Here is a 17,873-nt window from a genome sequence, read left to right as displayed (position 1 = left end):
CTCCTCTGTACATCTCTCCAAATCCTCGACGTCCTTCTGGTAGTGTGGTGACCAGAATTGCACGCAATCATCTAAGTGTGGCCCAACTAATGTTCTATACAGCTGCAGCAGGAATTGCCAATTTTTATACTCTATTTCCCGACCGATGAAGGCAAGTATGCCATATGCCTTCTTGACTACCTTATCCACCTGCATTGCCACTTTCAGTGACCTGTTAACCTGTACGCCCAGATCTCTCTGCCTTTCAATACCCCGAAGGGTTCTGCCACTTACTGTATACTTGCCACCTGCATTAGACCTTCCAAAATGCATTACCTCACATTTGTCTGGATTAAACTCCATCTACCATCTCTCTGCCTAAATCTCCAACCGATCTATATCCTGCTGTATCCTCTGACAATCCTCATCGCTGTCCACAACTCCACCAACCTTTGTGTTGTCCGCAAACATATTAATCAGACCAGCTACATTTTCCTCCAAATCATTTATATATAATACAAACAGCAAAGGTCCCAGCACTGATCCCTGCGGAACACCACTAGTCGCATCCCTCCATTCAGATAAACACCCTTCCACTGTCACCCTCTGCCTTCTGAGCCAGTTCTGTATCCATCTTGCCAGCTCACCTCTGATCCAATGTGACTTCACCTTTTGTACCAGTCTGCCATGAGGGACCTTGTCAAAGGCTTTACGAAAGTCCATATAGACAACATCCAATTCCCTTCCTTCATCAATAATCTTCGTCACTTCCTCAGAAAACTCAATCAAATTAGTAAGACACGACCTCCCCTTCACAAAACCATGCTGTCTCTCGCAAATAAGTTCGTTTTTTTCCAAATGGGAGCAAATCCTGTCCCGAAGAATCCTCTCTAATAGTTTCCCTGCCACTGATGTAAGGCTCACGTAAGGTGGTTCGCGGCGCCGCTCCTCATGCTGAGGGTGGAGTGCGGTGCCGCTGCTGACTCTGCTGAGGGTGCTGGGCGGGGCCGCTCCTCATGCTGAGGGTGGTGGGGGGGGCCGTTGCTCATGCTGAGGGTGGAGTGCAGTGCCGCTGCTGACTCTGCTGAGGGTGCTGTGCGGGGCCGCTGCTGATGCTGAGGGTGGTGGGCAGGGCCGTTGCTGTTGGTGAGGGCGGTGGGCGTGGCCGTTGCTGTTGGTGAGGGTGGTGGGCAGGGCCGTTGCTGTTGGTGAGGGTGGTGGGCGTGGCCGTTGCTGTTGGTGTGGGTAGTGGGCGGGGCCTTTGCTGTTGATGAGGGTAGTGGGCGGGGCACTTTTCTGTTGGTGAGGGTGGTGGGCAGGGCCGTTGCTGATGATGAGGGTAGTGGGCGGGGCCCGTTTCTGTTGGTGAGGGTAGTGGGCGGGGCCGTTGCTGTTGATGAGGGTAGTGGGCGGGGCCCGTTTCTGTTGGTGAGGGTGGTGGGCAGGGCCGTTGCTGATGGTGAGAGTGGTGGGCAGGGCCGTTGCTGTTGGTGAGGGTGGTGGGCAGGGCCGTTGCTGATGGTGAGGGTGGTGGGCAGCGCCGTTGCTGTTGGTAAGGGTGGTGGGCAGGGCCGTTGCTGTTGGTGAGGGTGGTGGGCAGGGCTGTTGAAGATGGTGAGGGTGGTGGGCAGGGCCGATGCTGATGGTGAGGGTGGTGGGCAGGGCCGCTGCTTATGCTGAGGGTGGAGGGTTTGGCCGCTGCCGATGCTGTGGGTGGTGGGTGGGGCTGCTGCTTATGCTGAGGTTGGAGGGTGGGGCTGCTGCCGATGCTGAGCGTGCTGTGCGTGGCTGCCGCTTCTACTGAGGGTGGTGGGTGGGCCGCTGCCGATGCTGAGGGTGGTGGGTGGGGCCGCTGCTTATGCTGAGGGTGGTGGGTGGGGCTGCTGCCAATGCTGAGGGCGGCGGGCGGGGCCGCTGCTGATGCTGATCGTGGTGGGCGGGGCCGCCAGTGGTCAGACACCGCGATCTTTCCATTGTGGTGTCACCATGGGAACAGGCTCCAACCCCATATCCGATAACCACGGTGAACCGCACTCGCCCCCTCTGCCCGTCCCCATGTGAATGAGGCCCGACACTCACCTCCCTACCAAAATAGCGAACACTCAACTTTGCGAATGGGCTCAGGCCCCACCAGCAGCAGTCACCGTCGCGATAGGCCCCGCCCCTCTTGTTCACCACAGTGATAGGCCCATGCTGCTCTGTCACCACAGTGATAGGCCCCGCCCCGCTTTGTCACCATAGCGATAGGCCTCGCCCCTCTTGTTCACCACAGTGATAGGCCCGTCCTGCTTTGTCACAATAGTGATAGGCCCCGCGCTGCTTTGTCACCACAGCAACAAGCCAGGCCCCAATCCCTGTGGCATCAGATCTACAGGTTTGGCCACCGCCTTTCGCCATCACGACAGGCCCAGCCGGACTCTCCCGTCACTACAGCGACTGCCCCCCACCCCCCCCCGGCTGCTGGAAATGGTCAATCAGTTTCTCTCATCATCCAATGAATTGAACAATTGCAGTTAGGGGATATTTCAGCACATTCTTCAACTGCTCTCTGAACCGAGTTTGGGTCACAGCATAAATCGTAGTGTTTGTGCAGCAACTCAGGAGCTGCAGCATGAATCCCAATTCCTGCAGGAAAACATGTGGATAAGCAAACGTACCGTCCAAAATCCACATCCGGAACCATATTGAATACACCATTAACGCTGCCCATAACAGGATGAAATTCAACGAGATAGCTAACAGTAAAATGATGGATTTCCTTCGACTCTCCATCTCTGGATCTCTGCGACTCTTCCCACTGCTGTGATCTCGGAGTCTCCTGCGAGCTCTGCTGTTCACTGAAATGTGTCTGACGGTGAGAGCTTTGAGCAGCAGGATCAGCACAAATGGGAGCCCCGGAGTTAGAATGTGGTGGAGCAACTCGATTGTTCCCCAGACCCGAGAGAGCAGAACATCCAGTGTTGCATCACAAAACCAGGGTGTGTTAAGCAGACTATATGGACCTGTTAACATAAAATACCAGATGATGTTCTTTAAACAGCTCAGAACAGTCACTGCTCCAAGTACCACAGACGCCATTTTCTCACTGCAATATCTACTTCGCAGCTTCTGGCAGCAAATGGCCACAAATCGATCAAAGGTGAAAGTGACGGTGAACCAGACAGAACAGTCTGTGGCTGCATAAAGCAGGACGGCGTGGAAATTACACACGTAGATGGACCGCAGGAACTTAAACTGTTCCCAATAAACAATCGGAATGTGCCTCAATATCAGGTCCAGGATAATGACCAGTAGATCCGCCGCTGACATGGCCACCAGGTAACAACTGACACATTTGGAGAGACCGCACTTTCCCCGAGACAGGATCCCAATCGTCAGCAAGTTAACTGTGAGGAAGGGAAATAAACAGAGAAATTATACATCAGGCTGGAGCAAAGTTAACAGTTCGATTGAGGACTTATTGAGTTTAACAAATGTGTTCCTGTATCCAGTGATGTATTAAAATGATTGAGAGTGAAAGAACAAACGGGATGGTCTACGAATTGGTGGAAGGCAGGAGAGATTAAATAACAAAAGGATGATACCGAAATTGTTAAACATAATCCTCCCTCTCCCTCCTTTCGCTGTTTAGTTTAAAAATTGTTCCATATCTAATCTGTCCCAGTTCTGATTAAGGGTCACTTAAATGAAATATTATCTCGGTTTCTCTCTCCAGAGATGCTGCCAGACCTGCTGAATATTTCCAGCATTTTCTGTTTTTATTTCAGATTTGCAGCAGCTGCAGCACTTTGCTCTTGTATAAAAAGTTAAATGTTGGACTGACTGAGAGATTCCCTCACTTGTGACAGGAAACACGGAATTCAATTATTTCAAAGCAATAATACGTATAAAGTGCTGTTCCTCAGGTTTCAGTCCTTGGACCACTGCTGTTTTTCAGACTGGAGTGCGGTAAATAGTACTGTTTCACAGGACTCAATACTGGTACCACTGCTGTTTTTCAGACTGGAGGGAGGTATACACTGCTGTTCCCCAGGGTTCAGTACTGGATCACTGCTGCTTTTTCGAGATTTAGATTAGATTAGATTAGATTAGAGATACAGCACTGAAACAGGCCCTTCGGCCCACCGAGTCTGTGCCGACCATCAACCACCCATTTATACTAATCCTACACTAATCCCATATTCCTACCAAACATCCCCACCTTTTCCTATATTTCCCTACCACCTACCTATACTAGTGACAATTTATAATGGCCAATTTACCTATCAACCTGCAAGTCTTTTGGCTTGTGGGAGGAAACCGGAGCACCCGGAGAAAACCCACGCAGACACAGGGAGAACTTGCAAACTCCACACAGGCAGTACCCAGATTCGAACCCGGGTCCCTGGAGCTGTGAGGCTGCAGTGCTAACCACTGCGCCACTGTGCCGCCCTAGGGGAAGGTATACAGTGCTGATCCCCAGGGTTCAATAATAGGACAGCTGCTGCTTTTCAGACTGGAGGGCGGTATACAGTGTTGTTCTGGAGGGTTCTGTACCAGTATTAACGCAGTTTTTCAGATTGGAAGGAGGTATACTGTGCTGTTCCCCATGGTTCAGTACTGGGATCATTGCTTTTCTTTTCAGACTGGAGTGAGGTATGCAGTGCTGATATTCATGAATCAATAAATGGACCACTGCTGCTTTTCCGACTCCAGGGAGGTATACAGTGCTGTTCCCCAGGATTCAGTACTAGGATCACTACTGTTTTTCGGACCGGACGGAAGTATACAGTGCTGTTCCCCAGGTTTCAGTACTACGATCACTACCGTTTTTCAGACTGGAAGGAGGTATACAGTGCTGTTCTCCAGGTTTCCGTACTGTGATCACTACTGTTTTTCAGACTGCAGGGAGGTATACAGTGCTGTTCCCCAGGGTTCAGTACGAGATTCGCTGCTGCTTTTCAGACCGGAGGGAGGTATACAGTGCTGTTCCCCATTGTTCAGTACTAGCTTCACTGCTGTTTTTCAGACTGGAGGTTGGTAGACAGTGCTGTTTCCCAGGGTTCAGTACGAGGTTCACTGCTAATTTTCAGACAGGAGTGAGGTTTACAGTGCTATTCCCCATGGTTCAGTATTAGAATCACTGCTGTTTTTCATACTGGAGTGAGGCAACAGTGCTGTTCCCCAGCGTACAGTACTAGGATCACTACAGTGTTACGGACCGGAGAGAGGGATACAGTGCTGTTCCCCAGGGTTCAATGAAAGGATCACCGCTGCTTTTCAGACTGGAAGGCGGTTTACTGTGCTGTTCCCCAGGGTTCAGTACTCGGATAACTACTGTTTTTCAGACTGGAAGGAGGTTTTCAGTGATGTACCCCAGGGTTCAGTACTAGGATCACTACTGTTTTTCAGGCTGGAGGGAGGTATACAGTGCTGTTCCTCAGGTTTCAGTACTAAGATCACTACAGTTTTTCGGACGGAGGGAGGGATACAGTGCTGTTCCCCAGGTTTCAGTACTAGGATCACTATAGTTTTTTGGACTGGAGGGAGGTATACAGTGCTGTTCCCCAGGGTTCAGTAGTAGGACCAGCGCTGTTTTTCAGACCAGAAGGAGGGAAACAGTACTCTTCCCCAGGGTTCTATACAAGTGCTGTTTGTCAGACTGGAGGGAGGTGTAAAGTGCAGTTCCCCAAGGTTCAGTTCTAGGTCGAGCGCTGTTTTTTGCAGACTGGAGTGAGGTATACAGTGCTGTTCCCCAGGGTTCAGTACCAGAGCCACTGTTGTTTTTCAGACTGGAGTGAGGTATACAGTGCTGTTCCCCAGCGTTCAGTACTAGGATCACTACAGTGTTTCGCACCGGAGAGAGGGATACAGTGCTGTTCCCCAGGGTTCAATGAAAGGATCACCGCTGCTTTTCAGACTGGAAGGAGGTTTTCAGTGCTGTTCCCCAGGGTTCACGACTAGGATCACTACTGTTTTTCAGGCTGGAGGGAGGTATACAGTGCTGTTCCTCAGGGTTCAGTACTAGGATCACTACTGTTTTTCAGACTGGAGGGAGGTATACAGTGCTGTTCCTCAGGGTTCAGTACAAGGATCATTACTGTTTTTCAGACTGGAATGAGGTATACAGTGCTTTTCCCCATCTTTCAGTACTCGGATCACTATAGTTTTTTGGACTGGAGGGAGGTATACAGTGCTGTTCCCCAGGATTCAGTACTAGGTTTACTGCTGTTATTCAGACTGGAGGGAGGTGTACTGCACTCTTCCCCACAGTTCAATACAGGGACAACTGCTGTTTTTTAGACAGGAGGGAGTGAAACGTGCTGTGCCCCAGTGTTCAGTACCAGGACCAGTGCCTTTTTTTCAAATTCGAGGGAAGTATCCAGTGCTGTTCCGCAGTGTTCAGCACAAGGAGCACTGCTGTTTTTTCTAGATTGCGGGAAGGTATACAGTGTTGATTCCCTGGGTTCAATGATAGGACAGCTGCTGCTTTTCAGACTGGAGGGCGGTATACAGTGTTGTTCTGGAGGGTTCTGTACCAGTCTCACCGCTGTTTTTCAGACTGGAAGTAGGTTTACTGTGCTGTTCCCCAGGATTCAGTACTGGGATCACTTCTGTTTTTCAGACTGGAGGGAGGTTTACAGTGCTGCTTCCCAGGGTTCAGTACTAGGATCACCACTGTTTATTGGACCAGAGTGAAGTATACAGTGCTGTTCCCCAGGGTTCAGTACTCGGATCACCACTGTTTATTGGACCGGAGTGAAGTATACAGTGCTGTTCCCCAGGGTTCAGTAGTAGGACCAGCGCTGTTTTTCAGACCAGAAGGAGGGAAACAGTACTCTGCCCCAGGGGTTAATACTGTTACAACTGCTGTTTGTCAGACTGGAGGGAGGTGGAACGTGCAGTTCCCCAGGATTCAGTACTAGGACCAGCGCTGTTTTTTGCAGACTGGAGTGAGGTATCCAGTGCTGTTCCCCAAGGTTCAGTACTAGGATCAATACTCTTTTTCAGACTGGAACGAGGTATACACTGCTGTTCCCCAGGGTACAGTACTAGGGCCACTTTTGTTTTTCAGACTGGAGTGAGGTATACAGTGTTGTTCCCCAGGGTTCAATACTAGGATCACTACTGTTTTTCGGACCGGAGGGAAGTATACAGTGCTGTTCCCCAGGGTTCAGTACCCGGATCATTACAGTTTTTCAGACTGGAGTGAGGTTGACAGGCCTGAACCCCAGAATTCGGTACAAGGACCACTGCTATTTTTCAGTTTGGTCGAGGTTTCCAGTGCTGTTCCCCAGGGTTCAGTACTAGGATCACTGCTGTTTTTCAGACTGGAGGGAGGTATACAGTGCTGTCCCCAGTTTTCAGTACTGGGATCACTGCTGTCCTTTTCAGACTGGAGGGAGGTATACAGTGCTGTTCCCCAGGGTTCAGTACTAGGATCACTGCTTTCCTTTTCAGACTGGTGGGAGGTACACAGTGCTGTTCCCAGGGTTCAGTACTAGGATCACTGCTCCTTTTCAGACTGGAGGGAGCTGTACAATGCTGTTCCCCAGGTTTCAGTACTTGGATCACTGCTGTTTTTCAGACTCGAGTGAGGTAGACAGTGCTGTTCCCCAGGGTTCAGTACTAGGACCAGCGCTGTTTTTTGCAGACTGGAACGAGGTATACAGTGCTGTTCCCAAGGGTTACTTCGGTGGTAGGCAAGTTGATGGAAAAGGTGCTGAGGGATAGGATTTCTGAGCATCTGGAAAGACACTGCTTGATTCGGGACAGTCAGCACGGTTTTGTGAGGGGTAGGTCTTGCCTCACAAGCCTGATTGAATTCTTTGAGCAGGTGACCAAGCAAGTGGATGAGGGTAAACCAGTGGATGTGGTGTACATGGATTTTAGTAAGGCATTTGATAAGGTCCCCCATGGTAGACTTATGGAGAAAGTCAGGAGGCATGGGATAGTGGGGAATGTGGCCAGTTGGATTAAGAATTGGCTAACTGATAGAAGGCAGAGAGTGGTCTTAGATGGTAAATACTCAGCCTGGAGCCCAGTTACCAGTGGCGTGCCGCAGGGATCAGTTCTGGGTCCTCTCCTGTTTGTGATTTTTATTAACGACTTGGATGAGGAAGTCGAAGGGTGGGTCAGTAAATTTGCAGATGATACAAAGGTTGGTGGAGTTGTGGATACCGAGGAGGGCTATTGTCGTCTGCAGGGGGACTTGGATAGGTTGCAGTGCTGGGCTGAAAAGTGGCAGATGGAGTTTAACCCTGAAAAGTGTGAGGTCGTCCATTTTGGAAGGACAAACATGAATGCAAAATACTGGGTTAACGGTAGGGTTCTTGGGCATGTGGAGGAGCAGAGAGACCTTGGGGTCTATGTGCATAGATCATTGAAAGTTGCAACTCAAGTGGATAGGGCTGTGAAGAAGGCATATGGGGTGTTAGCGTTCATTAGCAGAGGGATTGAATTTAAGAGCCGTGAGGTGATGATGCAGCTGTACAGGACCTTGGTAAGGCCTCATTTGGAGTACTGTGTGCAGTTCTGGTCGCCTCATTTTAGGAAGGATGTGGAAGCCTTGGAGAGGGTGCAGAGGAGATTTACCAGGATGTTGCCTGGAATGGAGAATAAGTCTTACGAGGAAAGGCTGAACATTCTAGGCCTCTTCTCATTAGAAAGGAGAAGGATGAGGGGTGACATGATAGAGGTTTATAAGATGATCAGGGGAATAGATAGGGTAGACAGTCAGAAACTTTTTCCCCGGGTGGAGCAAAGCGTTACAAGGGGTCATAAATTTAAGGTGAAGGGTGGGAGATATAAGGGGGATGTCAGGGGAAGGTTCTTTACCCAGAGAGTGGTCGAGGCATGGAATGCCTTGCCCGGGGAAGTTGTTGAGTCAGAAACTTTAGGGACTTTCAAAAGGCTTTTGGATAGGTATATGGATAAAGGAGAATGATGGGGTATAGATTAAATTGTCCTTGACAGAGGACAAAGGATCGGCACAACATTGTGGGCCGAAGGGCCTGTTCTGTGCTGTATGTTCTATGTTCTATGTTCTATGTTCAATACTGGGGCCACTGTTGTTTTTCGGACCGGTGGGAAGTGTACAGTGCTGTTCCCCAGGGTTCAGTACTTTGCAGAATGGAGTTCGTTATCCAGTGCTATTCACCAGGGTTCAGTACTAGCTTCACTGCAGTTTTTCAGACTGGAGGGAGGTACACGTTGCTGTTCCCCAGGGTACAGTACTAGGATCACTGCTGTTTTTCGGACTGGAGGGAGGTATACAGTGCTGTTTACCAGTGTTCAGTAATAGGACCAGCGCTGTTTTTCAGACTGGAGGGAGGTATACAGCACTCCTCCCCAGGGTGCAATGCTGTTCCAAATGCTGTTTGTCAGACACTGAGTGAGATGTAATGTGCTGTTCTCCAGTGTTCAGTACTGGGAGCAGCGATGTTTTTTGCAGACTGTAGTGAGGTATGCAGTGCTGTTCCCCTGGGTTCAGTACTCGGATCAATACCGTTTTTCAGACTGGAACGAGGTATGCACTGCTGATCCCCAGGGTTCACTACTCGGGCCACTGTTGTTTTTCAGGCTGGAAGGAAGTATACAGTGCTGTTCCCCATGGTTCAGTACTAGGATCACTACTGTTTTTCGTACCGGATGGAGGGATACAGTGCTGTTCCCCAGGGTTCAGTACTAGGAGAACTACTGTTGTTCAGACTGGAGTGAGGTATACACTGCTATTCCCCAGGATTCAGTACTATCATAACTACTGTTTTTCAGACTGGAGTGAGGTATACAGTGCTGTCCCCAGGGTTCAGTACCAGGATCACTACTGTTTTTCTGACTGGAAGGAGAAATACAGTGCTGTTCCCCAGGGTTCAATAATAGTATCACTGCTGTTTTTCCGATTGGAGGGACGTATGCAGTGCTGATCCCAGGGTTCAGTACTAGGATCAATACTGTTTTTCAGACTGGAGTGAGGTTTACAGTCCTGTTCCCCAGAATTCGGTGCAAGGACCACTGCTGTTTTTCAGTTTGGGCGAGGTATACAGTGCTGTTCCCCAGGGTTCAGTACTCGGACCACTGCTGTTTTTCGCACTGGAGGGAGGTATACAGTGCTGTTCCCCAGGTTTCAGTACTATGATCACTGTTGTCCTTTTCAGACTGGAACGAGATATCTAGTGCTGTTCCCCAGGGTTCAGCACTCGGAGCACTGCTGTTGTTTTTCAGATTGTGCGAAGGTATACAGTGCTGTTTTGGAGGGTTCAGTACCAGGAACGCTGCTGCTTTTCAGACTGGAGGGATGTTTACTGTGCTGTTCCCCAGGGTTCAGTACCAGGTTCACTGATGTTTCTGATATACATTAATGACTTAGACTTCAGATATCAGACCACAATGTTGAAATTTGCAGAAATCATGAAGTGTGGAAGTATAGTGACGGGCGATGAAGACGGCAATAGAATTCAAGAGGACATAGACAGGGAGGTAGACTGTGTCGAAGCAACAACAATATGCATTTATATTGCACCTTTAATGTATTAAAAGATCCCAAGATGCGTCACAGGTGCATTATATAACAAAAGTAAGATGCCAAGTCACACAAGGAGATTGGAGGTAAGATGGAGAAAAGCTGGATTTAAGGAATGGCTTAAATGTGGAAACCGAGTTGGAGACGTTTGGAGAAGGTATGACAGATCTTAGGGCCCAGGCAACTGAAGGTATGGCCACCAATGGCGAAGAAACTAAAATTAGGGTTGTACTAGTGGCCACCATTAGATGAAAATGGATATCTTAGTGTATTGTGAGGCAGGAGGACATTGCAGAGATGGGAAAAGGACATGTGTAGGAGGCGGGATTCCCAGCACCGGGCCAGAGAGGAGGGGATCCTCACTTTGGCGTTTTTGTGCCATCCAGCCTGTCCACCAGAGAGTCCTGTGTTGATTTTCTGACTTGGATCTTGTTCTTTTATCGACATTGTGCATCGATGTTTAGTGTGGCAGCAGCCCGCCAGGAAATGCCGGGTTTACCAGGCCCGATATTCACAGTGGTGGCGAACCTTGGTGACAAACCCTCCACCGCTCTGTGACAGGACCCGACTTCACATATTTAAATAAATTGTTTGCCTGAGTTAAAATGAAAACTGTAGCAATATTACTGCAGTTCCAGATGTTCAGTGTGATGGGTGGAACTCACGTGCCTCAACTTTCCCGTCCAGGGAAAACTAGCGCCACCAAGGTGGTAAAGGTGAAACAGTGCATTTATAAAGAAGTGCAGGCGGAGGGGAAAGTGTCAACTTGCATTGTTGCGGTCGGACAATATGCAATTTTGATTTAGTTGAGCGGGCAACCGCTTTAAAATATAGTACCTATGCCTATCCATAAACAATTGACTCAATTCACAGTGCGCAGAGGCTGTTCCTTATTTCAGGACTTCAGGATTCAGCCCGCTGTCTCACTGACCTGAGCCTGGAATCCCTTTCCCTTTGACGATGGCATTCCTGCCTCCTCGAGCTGCTGGCCAATCAGAGGGCCAGCAGCTCAGCAGAAATGGTAATGTCACCGGAAGGAGTGGTCACTTTCAGTACTGCAGAGGTCTTGGACGCGGTCACAGTGCTGGAAACTGGGACCAATGTGTGTGCAGTGGGATCATCCGGAAGGCTCGTCACTGTCTGTACTGCAGAGGTCTTGGACCCTGTCACAGTGCTGGAACCTGGGCCCACGGTGAGTGCAGTGGGTTCACCGGGAGTGGTGGTCACTGTCAGTACAACAGAGGTCTTGAACGCAGTCACAGTGCGGGAACCTGGGACCAAGGTAAGTGCAGTGAGTTCACCGGGAGTGGTGGTCACTGTCATTACTGCAGAGGTCTTGGAACCAGTCACAGTGCTGGAACCTGGGCCCAAGGTGAGTGCAGTGGGATCACCGGGAAGGCTAGTCACTGTCTGTACTGCAGCGGTATTGGACCCAGTCACAGTGCTGGAACCTGGGCCCAAGGTGAGTGCACTGGCATCACCAGGAGGGGAGGTCACTGTCAGTACTGCAGAGGTCTTGGACCCCTTCACAGCGGACACAGAGTGAGTGCAGTGGGGTCACCGGGAGGGGCTGTCACTGTCAGTACTGCTGAGGTTTTTCTGCCAGTCACAGCACTGTAACCTGGACCCAAGGTGAGTGCATTGGGGTCACCGGGAGGGGTGGTCACTGACTGTACTGCAGAGGTCTTGGACCCAGTCACAGTGCTGGAACCTGGACTCAAGGTGAGTGCAGTTCGTTCACCTGGAGGAGTGATCACTGTCAGTACTGCAGAGGCCTTGGATGCAGTCACTGTGCTGGAATCTTGACTTACGTTGTGTGCAGTGGGGTTACCAGGAGGGGTTGTCTCTTTCAGTACTGCAGATGTCTCGACCCAGGCCCAGCACTGCACCCTGGACACCAGGTTAGTGAGGCAGTGTCACCAGGAGGTCTGGCCACTGTCAGCACGGCAGAGATCATGGACCCAGGCCCTGAATTGAATGTGGACCCACTTGATTGAGACGGGGTCAACGGTACAGGTCTGGAAGCTCCTGCTGAGGGGAACTGGTGGTCCTAAAGTCCAGGTGCAGGGGTGTCCTGGGAGGTTCATTGTTTCACAGTCAGGGCCCTTCGTTGGCCACAGTTTGCCCATGGAGAGGGAAAGGCCCCAAGCCCGATGGAGGGTTCCACATTGTTCAAGATACCCTCCCCACATAGCAGAGGTACCCCCTCCAAAGATTAGATCCAAGCGATGGCAGAAAGCGGCCCTTTAGTGGCCATTAAAGGGCCTCATTTGGCCGCTGGGCGGTAATGTCATCGACGGCCTATCTCGTCCCCAGAAAGATCACTTGACGATGGGGTGACCATCGGCCCTCCACCACAATCACCCGTTGGTCCCGCCTCTGACCTTACTTAGGGGTACCATAAAATCCAGTGGTGAAGCTATGGAGGAATTTAAAAATGGTGATGCAAATTTTAAAATCAAACTGTTTCTTAATCGATGGCCAATGTAGGTCAGCAAGCACAGGAGTGATAGGTGAACGGGAGTTACTGTGAGTTAACACGTCAGCAGCAAAGTTTTGGATGGCCTGCAGTTTACAGGCTGTAGACTGTGGGAGATCAGCAGGAGGACATTGTAATGGACAAGCCAAGAGGGAATGAAGGAATGAATTAGGGTTTTGAGCACAGGGGCGAAGTCAGGCGATGTTACAGAGGTAGGAATAGGCCATTTTAGTGAATGTGCATATCTGAGGTCCTAAACTCATCTTGGGGTCAAATATGAAACCAAGGTTACGAACAGTCACACACAGATGCCAGGAAGAGGGATAGAATCGGTAGCTAGAGAATGGAGTTTGGAACAGCAACTGAAGACAACGGCTGGATTTCAAGGAGCCCTATATTTCCTTTTCCATAGCGTGAATATGAGGTGGGGCCTGAAGATGTCCCCAGATGAGACCTACCACAGACCTCGGCGCTAGCTGGTCCCAGACTGATTATCCCAGCTGTAGCAAGGCTCCCTGGCAATTCTCCATCTCTCAGTGAAGGGATCACAATCAGCATATGCAAACTAAAATACTTAATAGATTTACGTATACTTATATCTCATCAGGATGGCAGCTCTCAATCTCCGGCCCAGTGGCCAGCAGTCCCGCGCCTTTAGATCCCCGTCTGAGAGGATGAGGTACCTTATTGGTCGGGTGGGGGGGAGGAGGCAAATTTCTCAGAGTGAAATTGGGGGTACGGTGCCAAATTGGCGTCATGGATGTAGTTGGACGGTGAGAGGGGTTGTAGATGCACGTTTGTGCATACTGGCTGATGGCGGGGCTGGAAGGAGGGGAGGTGGTGCGTGGTGGGGGGGGGTGTGGGTGTTGGGCGGAAGTTTATATGGTTAACTGTTTTGGAGAAAAGCGGTAAATAATTTATTTAGGTGTCATTGGTGTTGGGAGAGGGACAAAGGAAATTAATTTATTTAACTTTTATTAACTCTGTATTTAAATATTTAAATAAGCTGGTAGGGCTAGCAGATTTTTAAAAAATGGCCTCAGCATCTGTGCACAGGCAGCTGGCGCCATTACTGGGGAGTGATGCAACATCTCTTTAATGAATAAAAGAAAATAAAAAAAGAAAGGTGTTGTTGATAATCCCGGGGTGGTATGGCACATCCCCAACCCCTCTCCCCTGTCCCCTCTCTTTACAGAGCTTCCCTTCTCTGCAGCTTCTGCACCATTTGTTGGTCATGTTACAGACCCAGAGACACTGTAACTGCAGTCCAGATACCTCGCCCAGAATTGAATCTCCAAATCTCCTGCCCTCCCTGAATGTCTGCAGCAACTCACAACACAACCTCCAGAAAACCATCCAAAGTACCTCCCATAACGTTACATTAGCAGAACTCTTTCAAAACCCGTCACATGCAATTTGGATGACTGGTCCTTTTGAATAAAACTAGAGCGAGTTCCCATGCTGCTGAAAACATGTTTGGCTGAAAGTGAGTAGCACTGGTGGTCAGAGGACATGCACAGACCAGGTTTGAAAGACGTGTGCCAATGATGCCAGAACGCCGAGTGCACCATGCAACAGCATGCACGAGAAGTCATAAGTGGCTGGCAGTGCATCCCCACAATATAAAAATATATAATCGTCATAGCCTTGGCACCAGTGGATCTACGGAGTCCAGAATTATGGCCAGGGAGAGATACAGAGGGAGAAAAAAAATCACTTATAAAAGTTAATAGGATAAATATTTTAAGCGTAACATTTTTCAGGAATATGGGTAACAGAAATAGGGACTATTTGGAGGAGTGGGGTCATGGAGGGATTTTAACCCAAGAATAAGAATAGTAATACTGTGCTTTTATCAGATCCACAACCAATGTAGGTCAGTGAGCACATGAGTGTTGGCTGAGTGGGATTTGGTGTAAGTTGGGATATGTGCAGCAGAGTTTCCGACTGGCTGTGGTTTATGACGTTTTGTAACCGGGAGTCTTGTCAGGGTAGCATTAGAATAGTCGGGTCTGGATTTAACAAAGCCATGGATGGTAGTTTAAGCAGCAGATTTGCTAAGGCAGGGAAAGATATGCCGGTGGTGACAGCTGGCAGTATTTATGAAGGACAGGATACGGTATTGGAACTCAGCTCGGTGTCAAAGGCATAAGTGAGGTAATGAACAGTCTGTTTCAGTGTCAGATATGAATGGGGCACGGCAGTCGGTGGAAAGAGAAGAGAATTTGTAATGGGGACTAAAAACAGTGACTTCCACCTTGCTAATACTTGAAGAACAATAACACTACTACATTGAATAGCTGGACACATAGACTGAACAGGAACCCTGACAACAGCAAAGATGAGGCAGCAAATTAAAACGGCACAAAGTCTGTAATACTTAGATTCGGCGAGAGAGACTTACCAGTGACACCAACAATAGCGAGGATGGGATAGTAAAAGAATTGAATTATCTTCAGTGCCCAAAAGATCTGATAAGGTAATGTTATCCAATCATAATTCGCAGTAAAAAAGGCAAACCAATCGGATAAACTCCTGTCCAATGTAGTAACATTCCAGTCTATTATTCTCAGATTCTGACTCATTGTTGTAACATTCCAATCGATTCTTATTAAATTCTGACCCATTGTTGTTGCGTTCCAATCTATGTTCTCAGATTCTGACCATTCCACTCCTCTCTCTGGAGCTGCTGATCCTTGTTAGTACCGATGGTGATGCTCCCGCTGACACTTCGGGATGACACATTGAAAGCAGTCAGTTATTGAAATAAGATGAAGATCCTCCAGTGACACAATTAGTGTTCATTGAGACTAACATTAATCACAGTCGCTGAACAAACAGGTTCAATTAACCCCTTTTAATCCAAAGCATTATGTAAAGTTTATTCATTCATGGGATGTGGGCGTTACTGGCTGTACCAGCATTTATTACCCATCCCTAATTTCCCTTGAGAAGGTGGTGGTTAACTGCCATCTTGAACCGCTGCTGTCCATGTGAGATAGTTACACCGCAGTGGTCTTCGGAAGGGCGTTCCAGGATTTTGATCCTGCAACACTGAAGGAATGGTGATACAGGTCCATGTCAGGATGGCGTGTGACTTGGAGGGGAACTCGCAGGTGGTGATGTTCCCCTGCATCTGCTGCTCTTGTCCTTCCAATTGGCAGAGGTCGGGGTTTGGAAAGTGCTGTCTAAGGAACATTGGTGTGTTGCTGCAGTGCATGTTGCAGATGGTACACATTGCTGCCGCTGTGCCTCGGTGGTGCTGACAGTGAATGTTTGTGGATGGGGTGCCAATCAAGTGGGCTGCTTTGTCCTGTGTGGTGTCAAGCTTCTTGAGTGATGTTGGAACTGCACCCATCCAGGCAAGTGGAGAGTGTTCCCTCACACACCTAACTTGTGCCTTGTAGATGGTGGACAGGCTTTGGGGAGTCAGGAGGTGAGTTACTCGCCTCGGTATCCCGAGCCTCTGACCTGCTTTTTTACCCGCGGAATTTATATGGCTACTCCAGTTCAGTTTCTGGTCAATGGTAGCCCCTGAGATGTTGATAGTGGGGGATTCCGCGATGATAATGCCATCGAATGTCAAGGGGAGATGGTTAGATTCTCTCTTGCTGGAGATGGTCACTGCCTGGCACTTGTGTGGCTCAATTGTTACTTGGCACTTATCAGCCCGAGCCTGGATAGGGTCCAAGTCTTACTGCATTTCTACACGGACTGTTTCAGTATCTGAGGAGTCACGAATGGTGCTGAACATTGTGCAATCATCAGCGAACATCCCCACTTCTGACCTTATGATTGAAGGAAGGTCATTGATGAAGCAGCTGAAGATGTTTGGGCCCAGGACACTACCCTGAGGAACTCCTGCAGTGATGTCCTGGAACTCAGATGATTGACCTCCAACAACCACAACCATTTTTCTTTGTTTTAGGAATGACTCCAAACAGCAGAGACTTTTCCCCGTGATTTCCATTGACTCCAGTTTAGCTAGTACTGAGTAGGTTATTGCTAAGGAAGTGCTGCTTGATGGCACTGTAGATGACACCTTCCATCACTTTGCTGATGATTGAGAGTAGACTGATGGGGCGGTAATTGGCCAGGTTGCACTTGTCCTTCTTTTTGTGTGCAGGACATAACTGGGAAATTTTCCACATTGCCGCGTAGATGCCAGTGTTGTAGCTACACTGGAATAGCTTGGCTAGAGTGCGACAGGTTCTGGAGCACAGGTCTTCAGTACCATTACTGGAAAGTTGTCAGGACCCATAGCCTTTTGCAGTATCCAGTGCCTTCAGTCATTTCTTGATATCATGTAGAGTGAATCGAATTGGCTGAAGTCTGACATCTGTAATGCTGTAGGTGGTAATCAACTCGGCACTTCTGGCTGAAAGTTGTTGCAAATGCTTCTGCCTTATCTTTCGCACTGATGTTCTGGGCTCCCCCATCATTGCGGATGTGGATATTTGTGGAGCAACCTTCTCCAGTTAGTTGTTTAATTGTCCACCACCATTCACGGCTGAATCACAGCAGGACTGCAGAGCTTAGATCTGATCCTTTGGTTATGGGATCGCTTAGCTCTGACTATTACAAGCTGCTTATGCAGTTTGGCACGCAAATCGTCCTGTGTTGTAGATTCACCCAGTTGACAACTCATTTTGAGGTATGTCTGGTGCGGCTCCTGGCATGCCCTTCTGCAATCTTCATTGAACTAGTGTTGTCCTCCTGGCGTGATGGTCATGCTGGAGTGGGGGATATGCCAGTTTGCCATGAGGTTACAGATCGTCGTTGAGTACAATTTAGCAGCTGATAATGGCCCACAGCTCCTCATGGATGCCCAGTTTTGCATTGCTAGATCTGTTCGAAATCTATCCCATTTAGCACGGTGATCGTGCCACAAACACGATGGGCGCTATCCTCAAT

General features: G+C 49.1%; 1 protein-coding gene across 1 annotated transcript; it reads right to left on the bottom strand.

The window, feature by feature from the left end:
* Window positions 1–1,024: 1,024 nt before the first annotated feature.
* On the bottom strand, window positions 1,025–2,376 carry LOC137361194 (putative uncharacterized protein DDB_G0290521). Its single transcript, XM_068026117.1, has 2 exons — window positions 2,308–2,376; window positions 1,025–1,945 (listed from the first exon to the last, which is right to left on the bottom strand). The coding sequence occupies exons 1-2, from the start codon at window positions 2,374–2,376 to the stop codon at window positions 1,025–1,027; spliced, it is 990 nt and encodes a 329-aa protein (XP_067882218.1).
* Between the last annotated feature and the right edge of the window lie 15,497 nt (window positions 2,377–17,873).

The sequence above is a fragment of the Heterodontus francisci genome, unplaced genomic scaffold (genome assembly GCF_036365525.1).
Source record: "Heterodontus francisci isolate sHetFra1 unplaced genomic scaffold, sHetFra1.hap1 HAP1_SCAFFOLD_789, whole genome shotgun sequence".
Lineage (NCBI taxonomy): Eukaryota > Metazoa > Chordata > Chondrichthyes > Heterodontiformes > Heterodontidae > Heterodontus > Heterodontus francisci.
This window is presented reverse-complemented; position numbering and strand designations above follow the sequence as displayed.

Excerpts from the sequence above, each read along its gene's own strand:
- LOC137361194 (XM_068026117.1), bottom strand. The coding sequence starts at position 2,376 with ATGGCGAAAGGCGGTGGCCAAACCTGTAGATCTGATGCCACAGGGATT. Across the intron at positions 1,946-2,307 it reads GGGCCTGGCTTGTTGCTGTG|ATCGCGGTGTCTGACCACTG; the intron begins GTGACAAAGCAG and ends CACAATGGAAAG.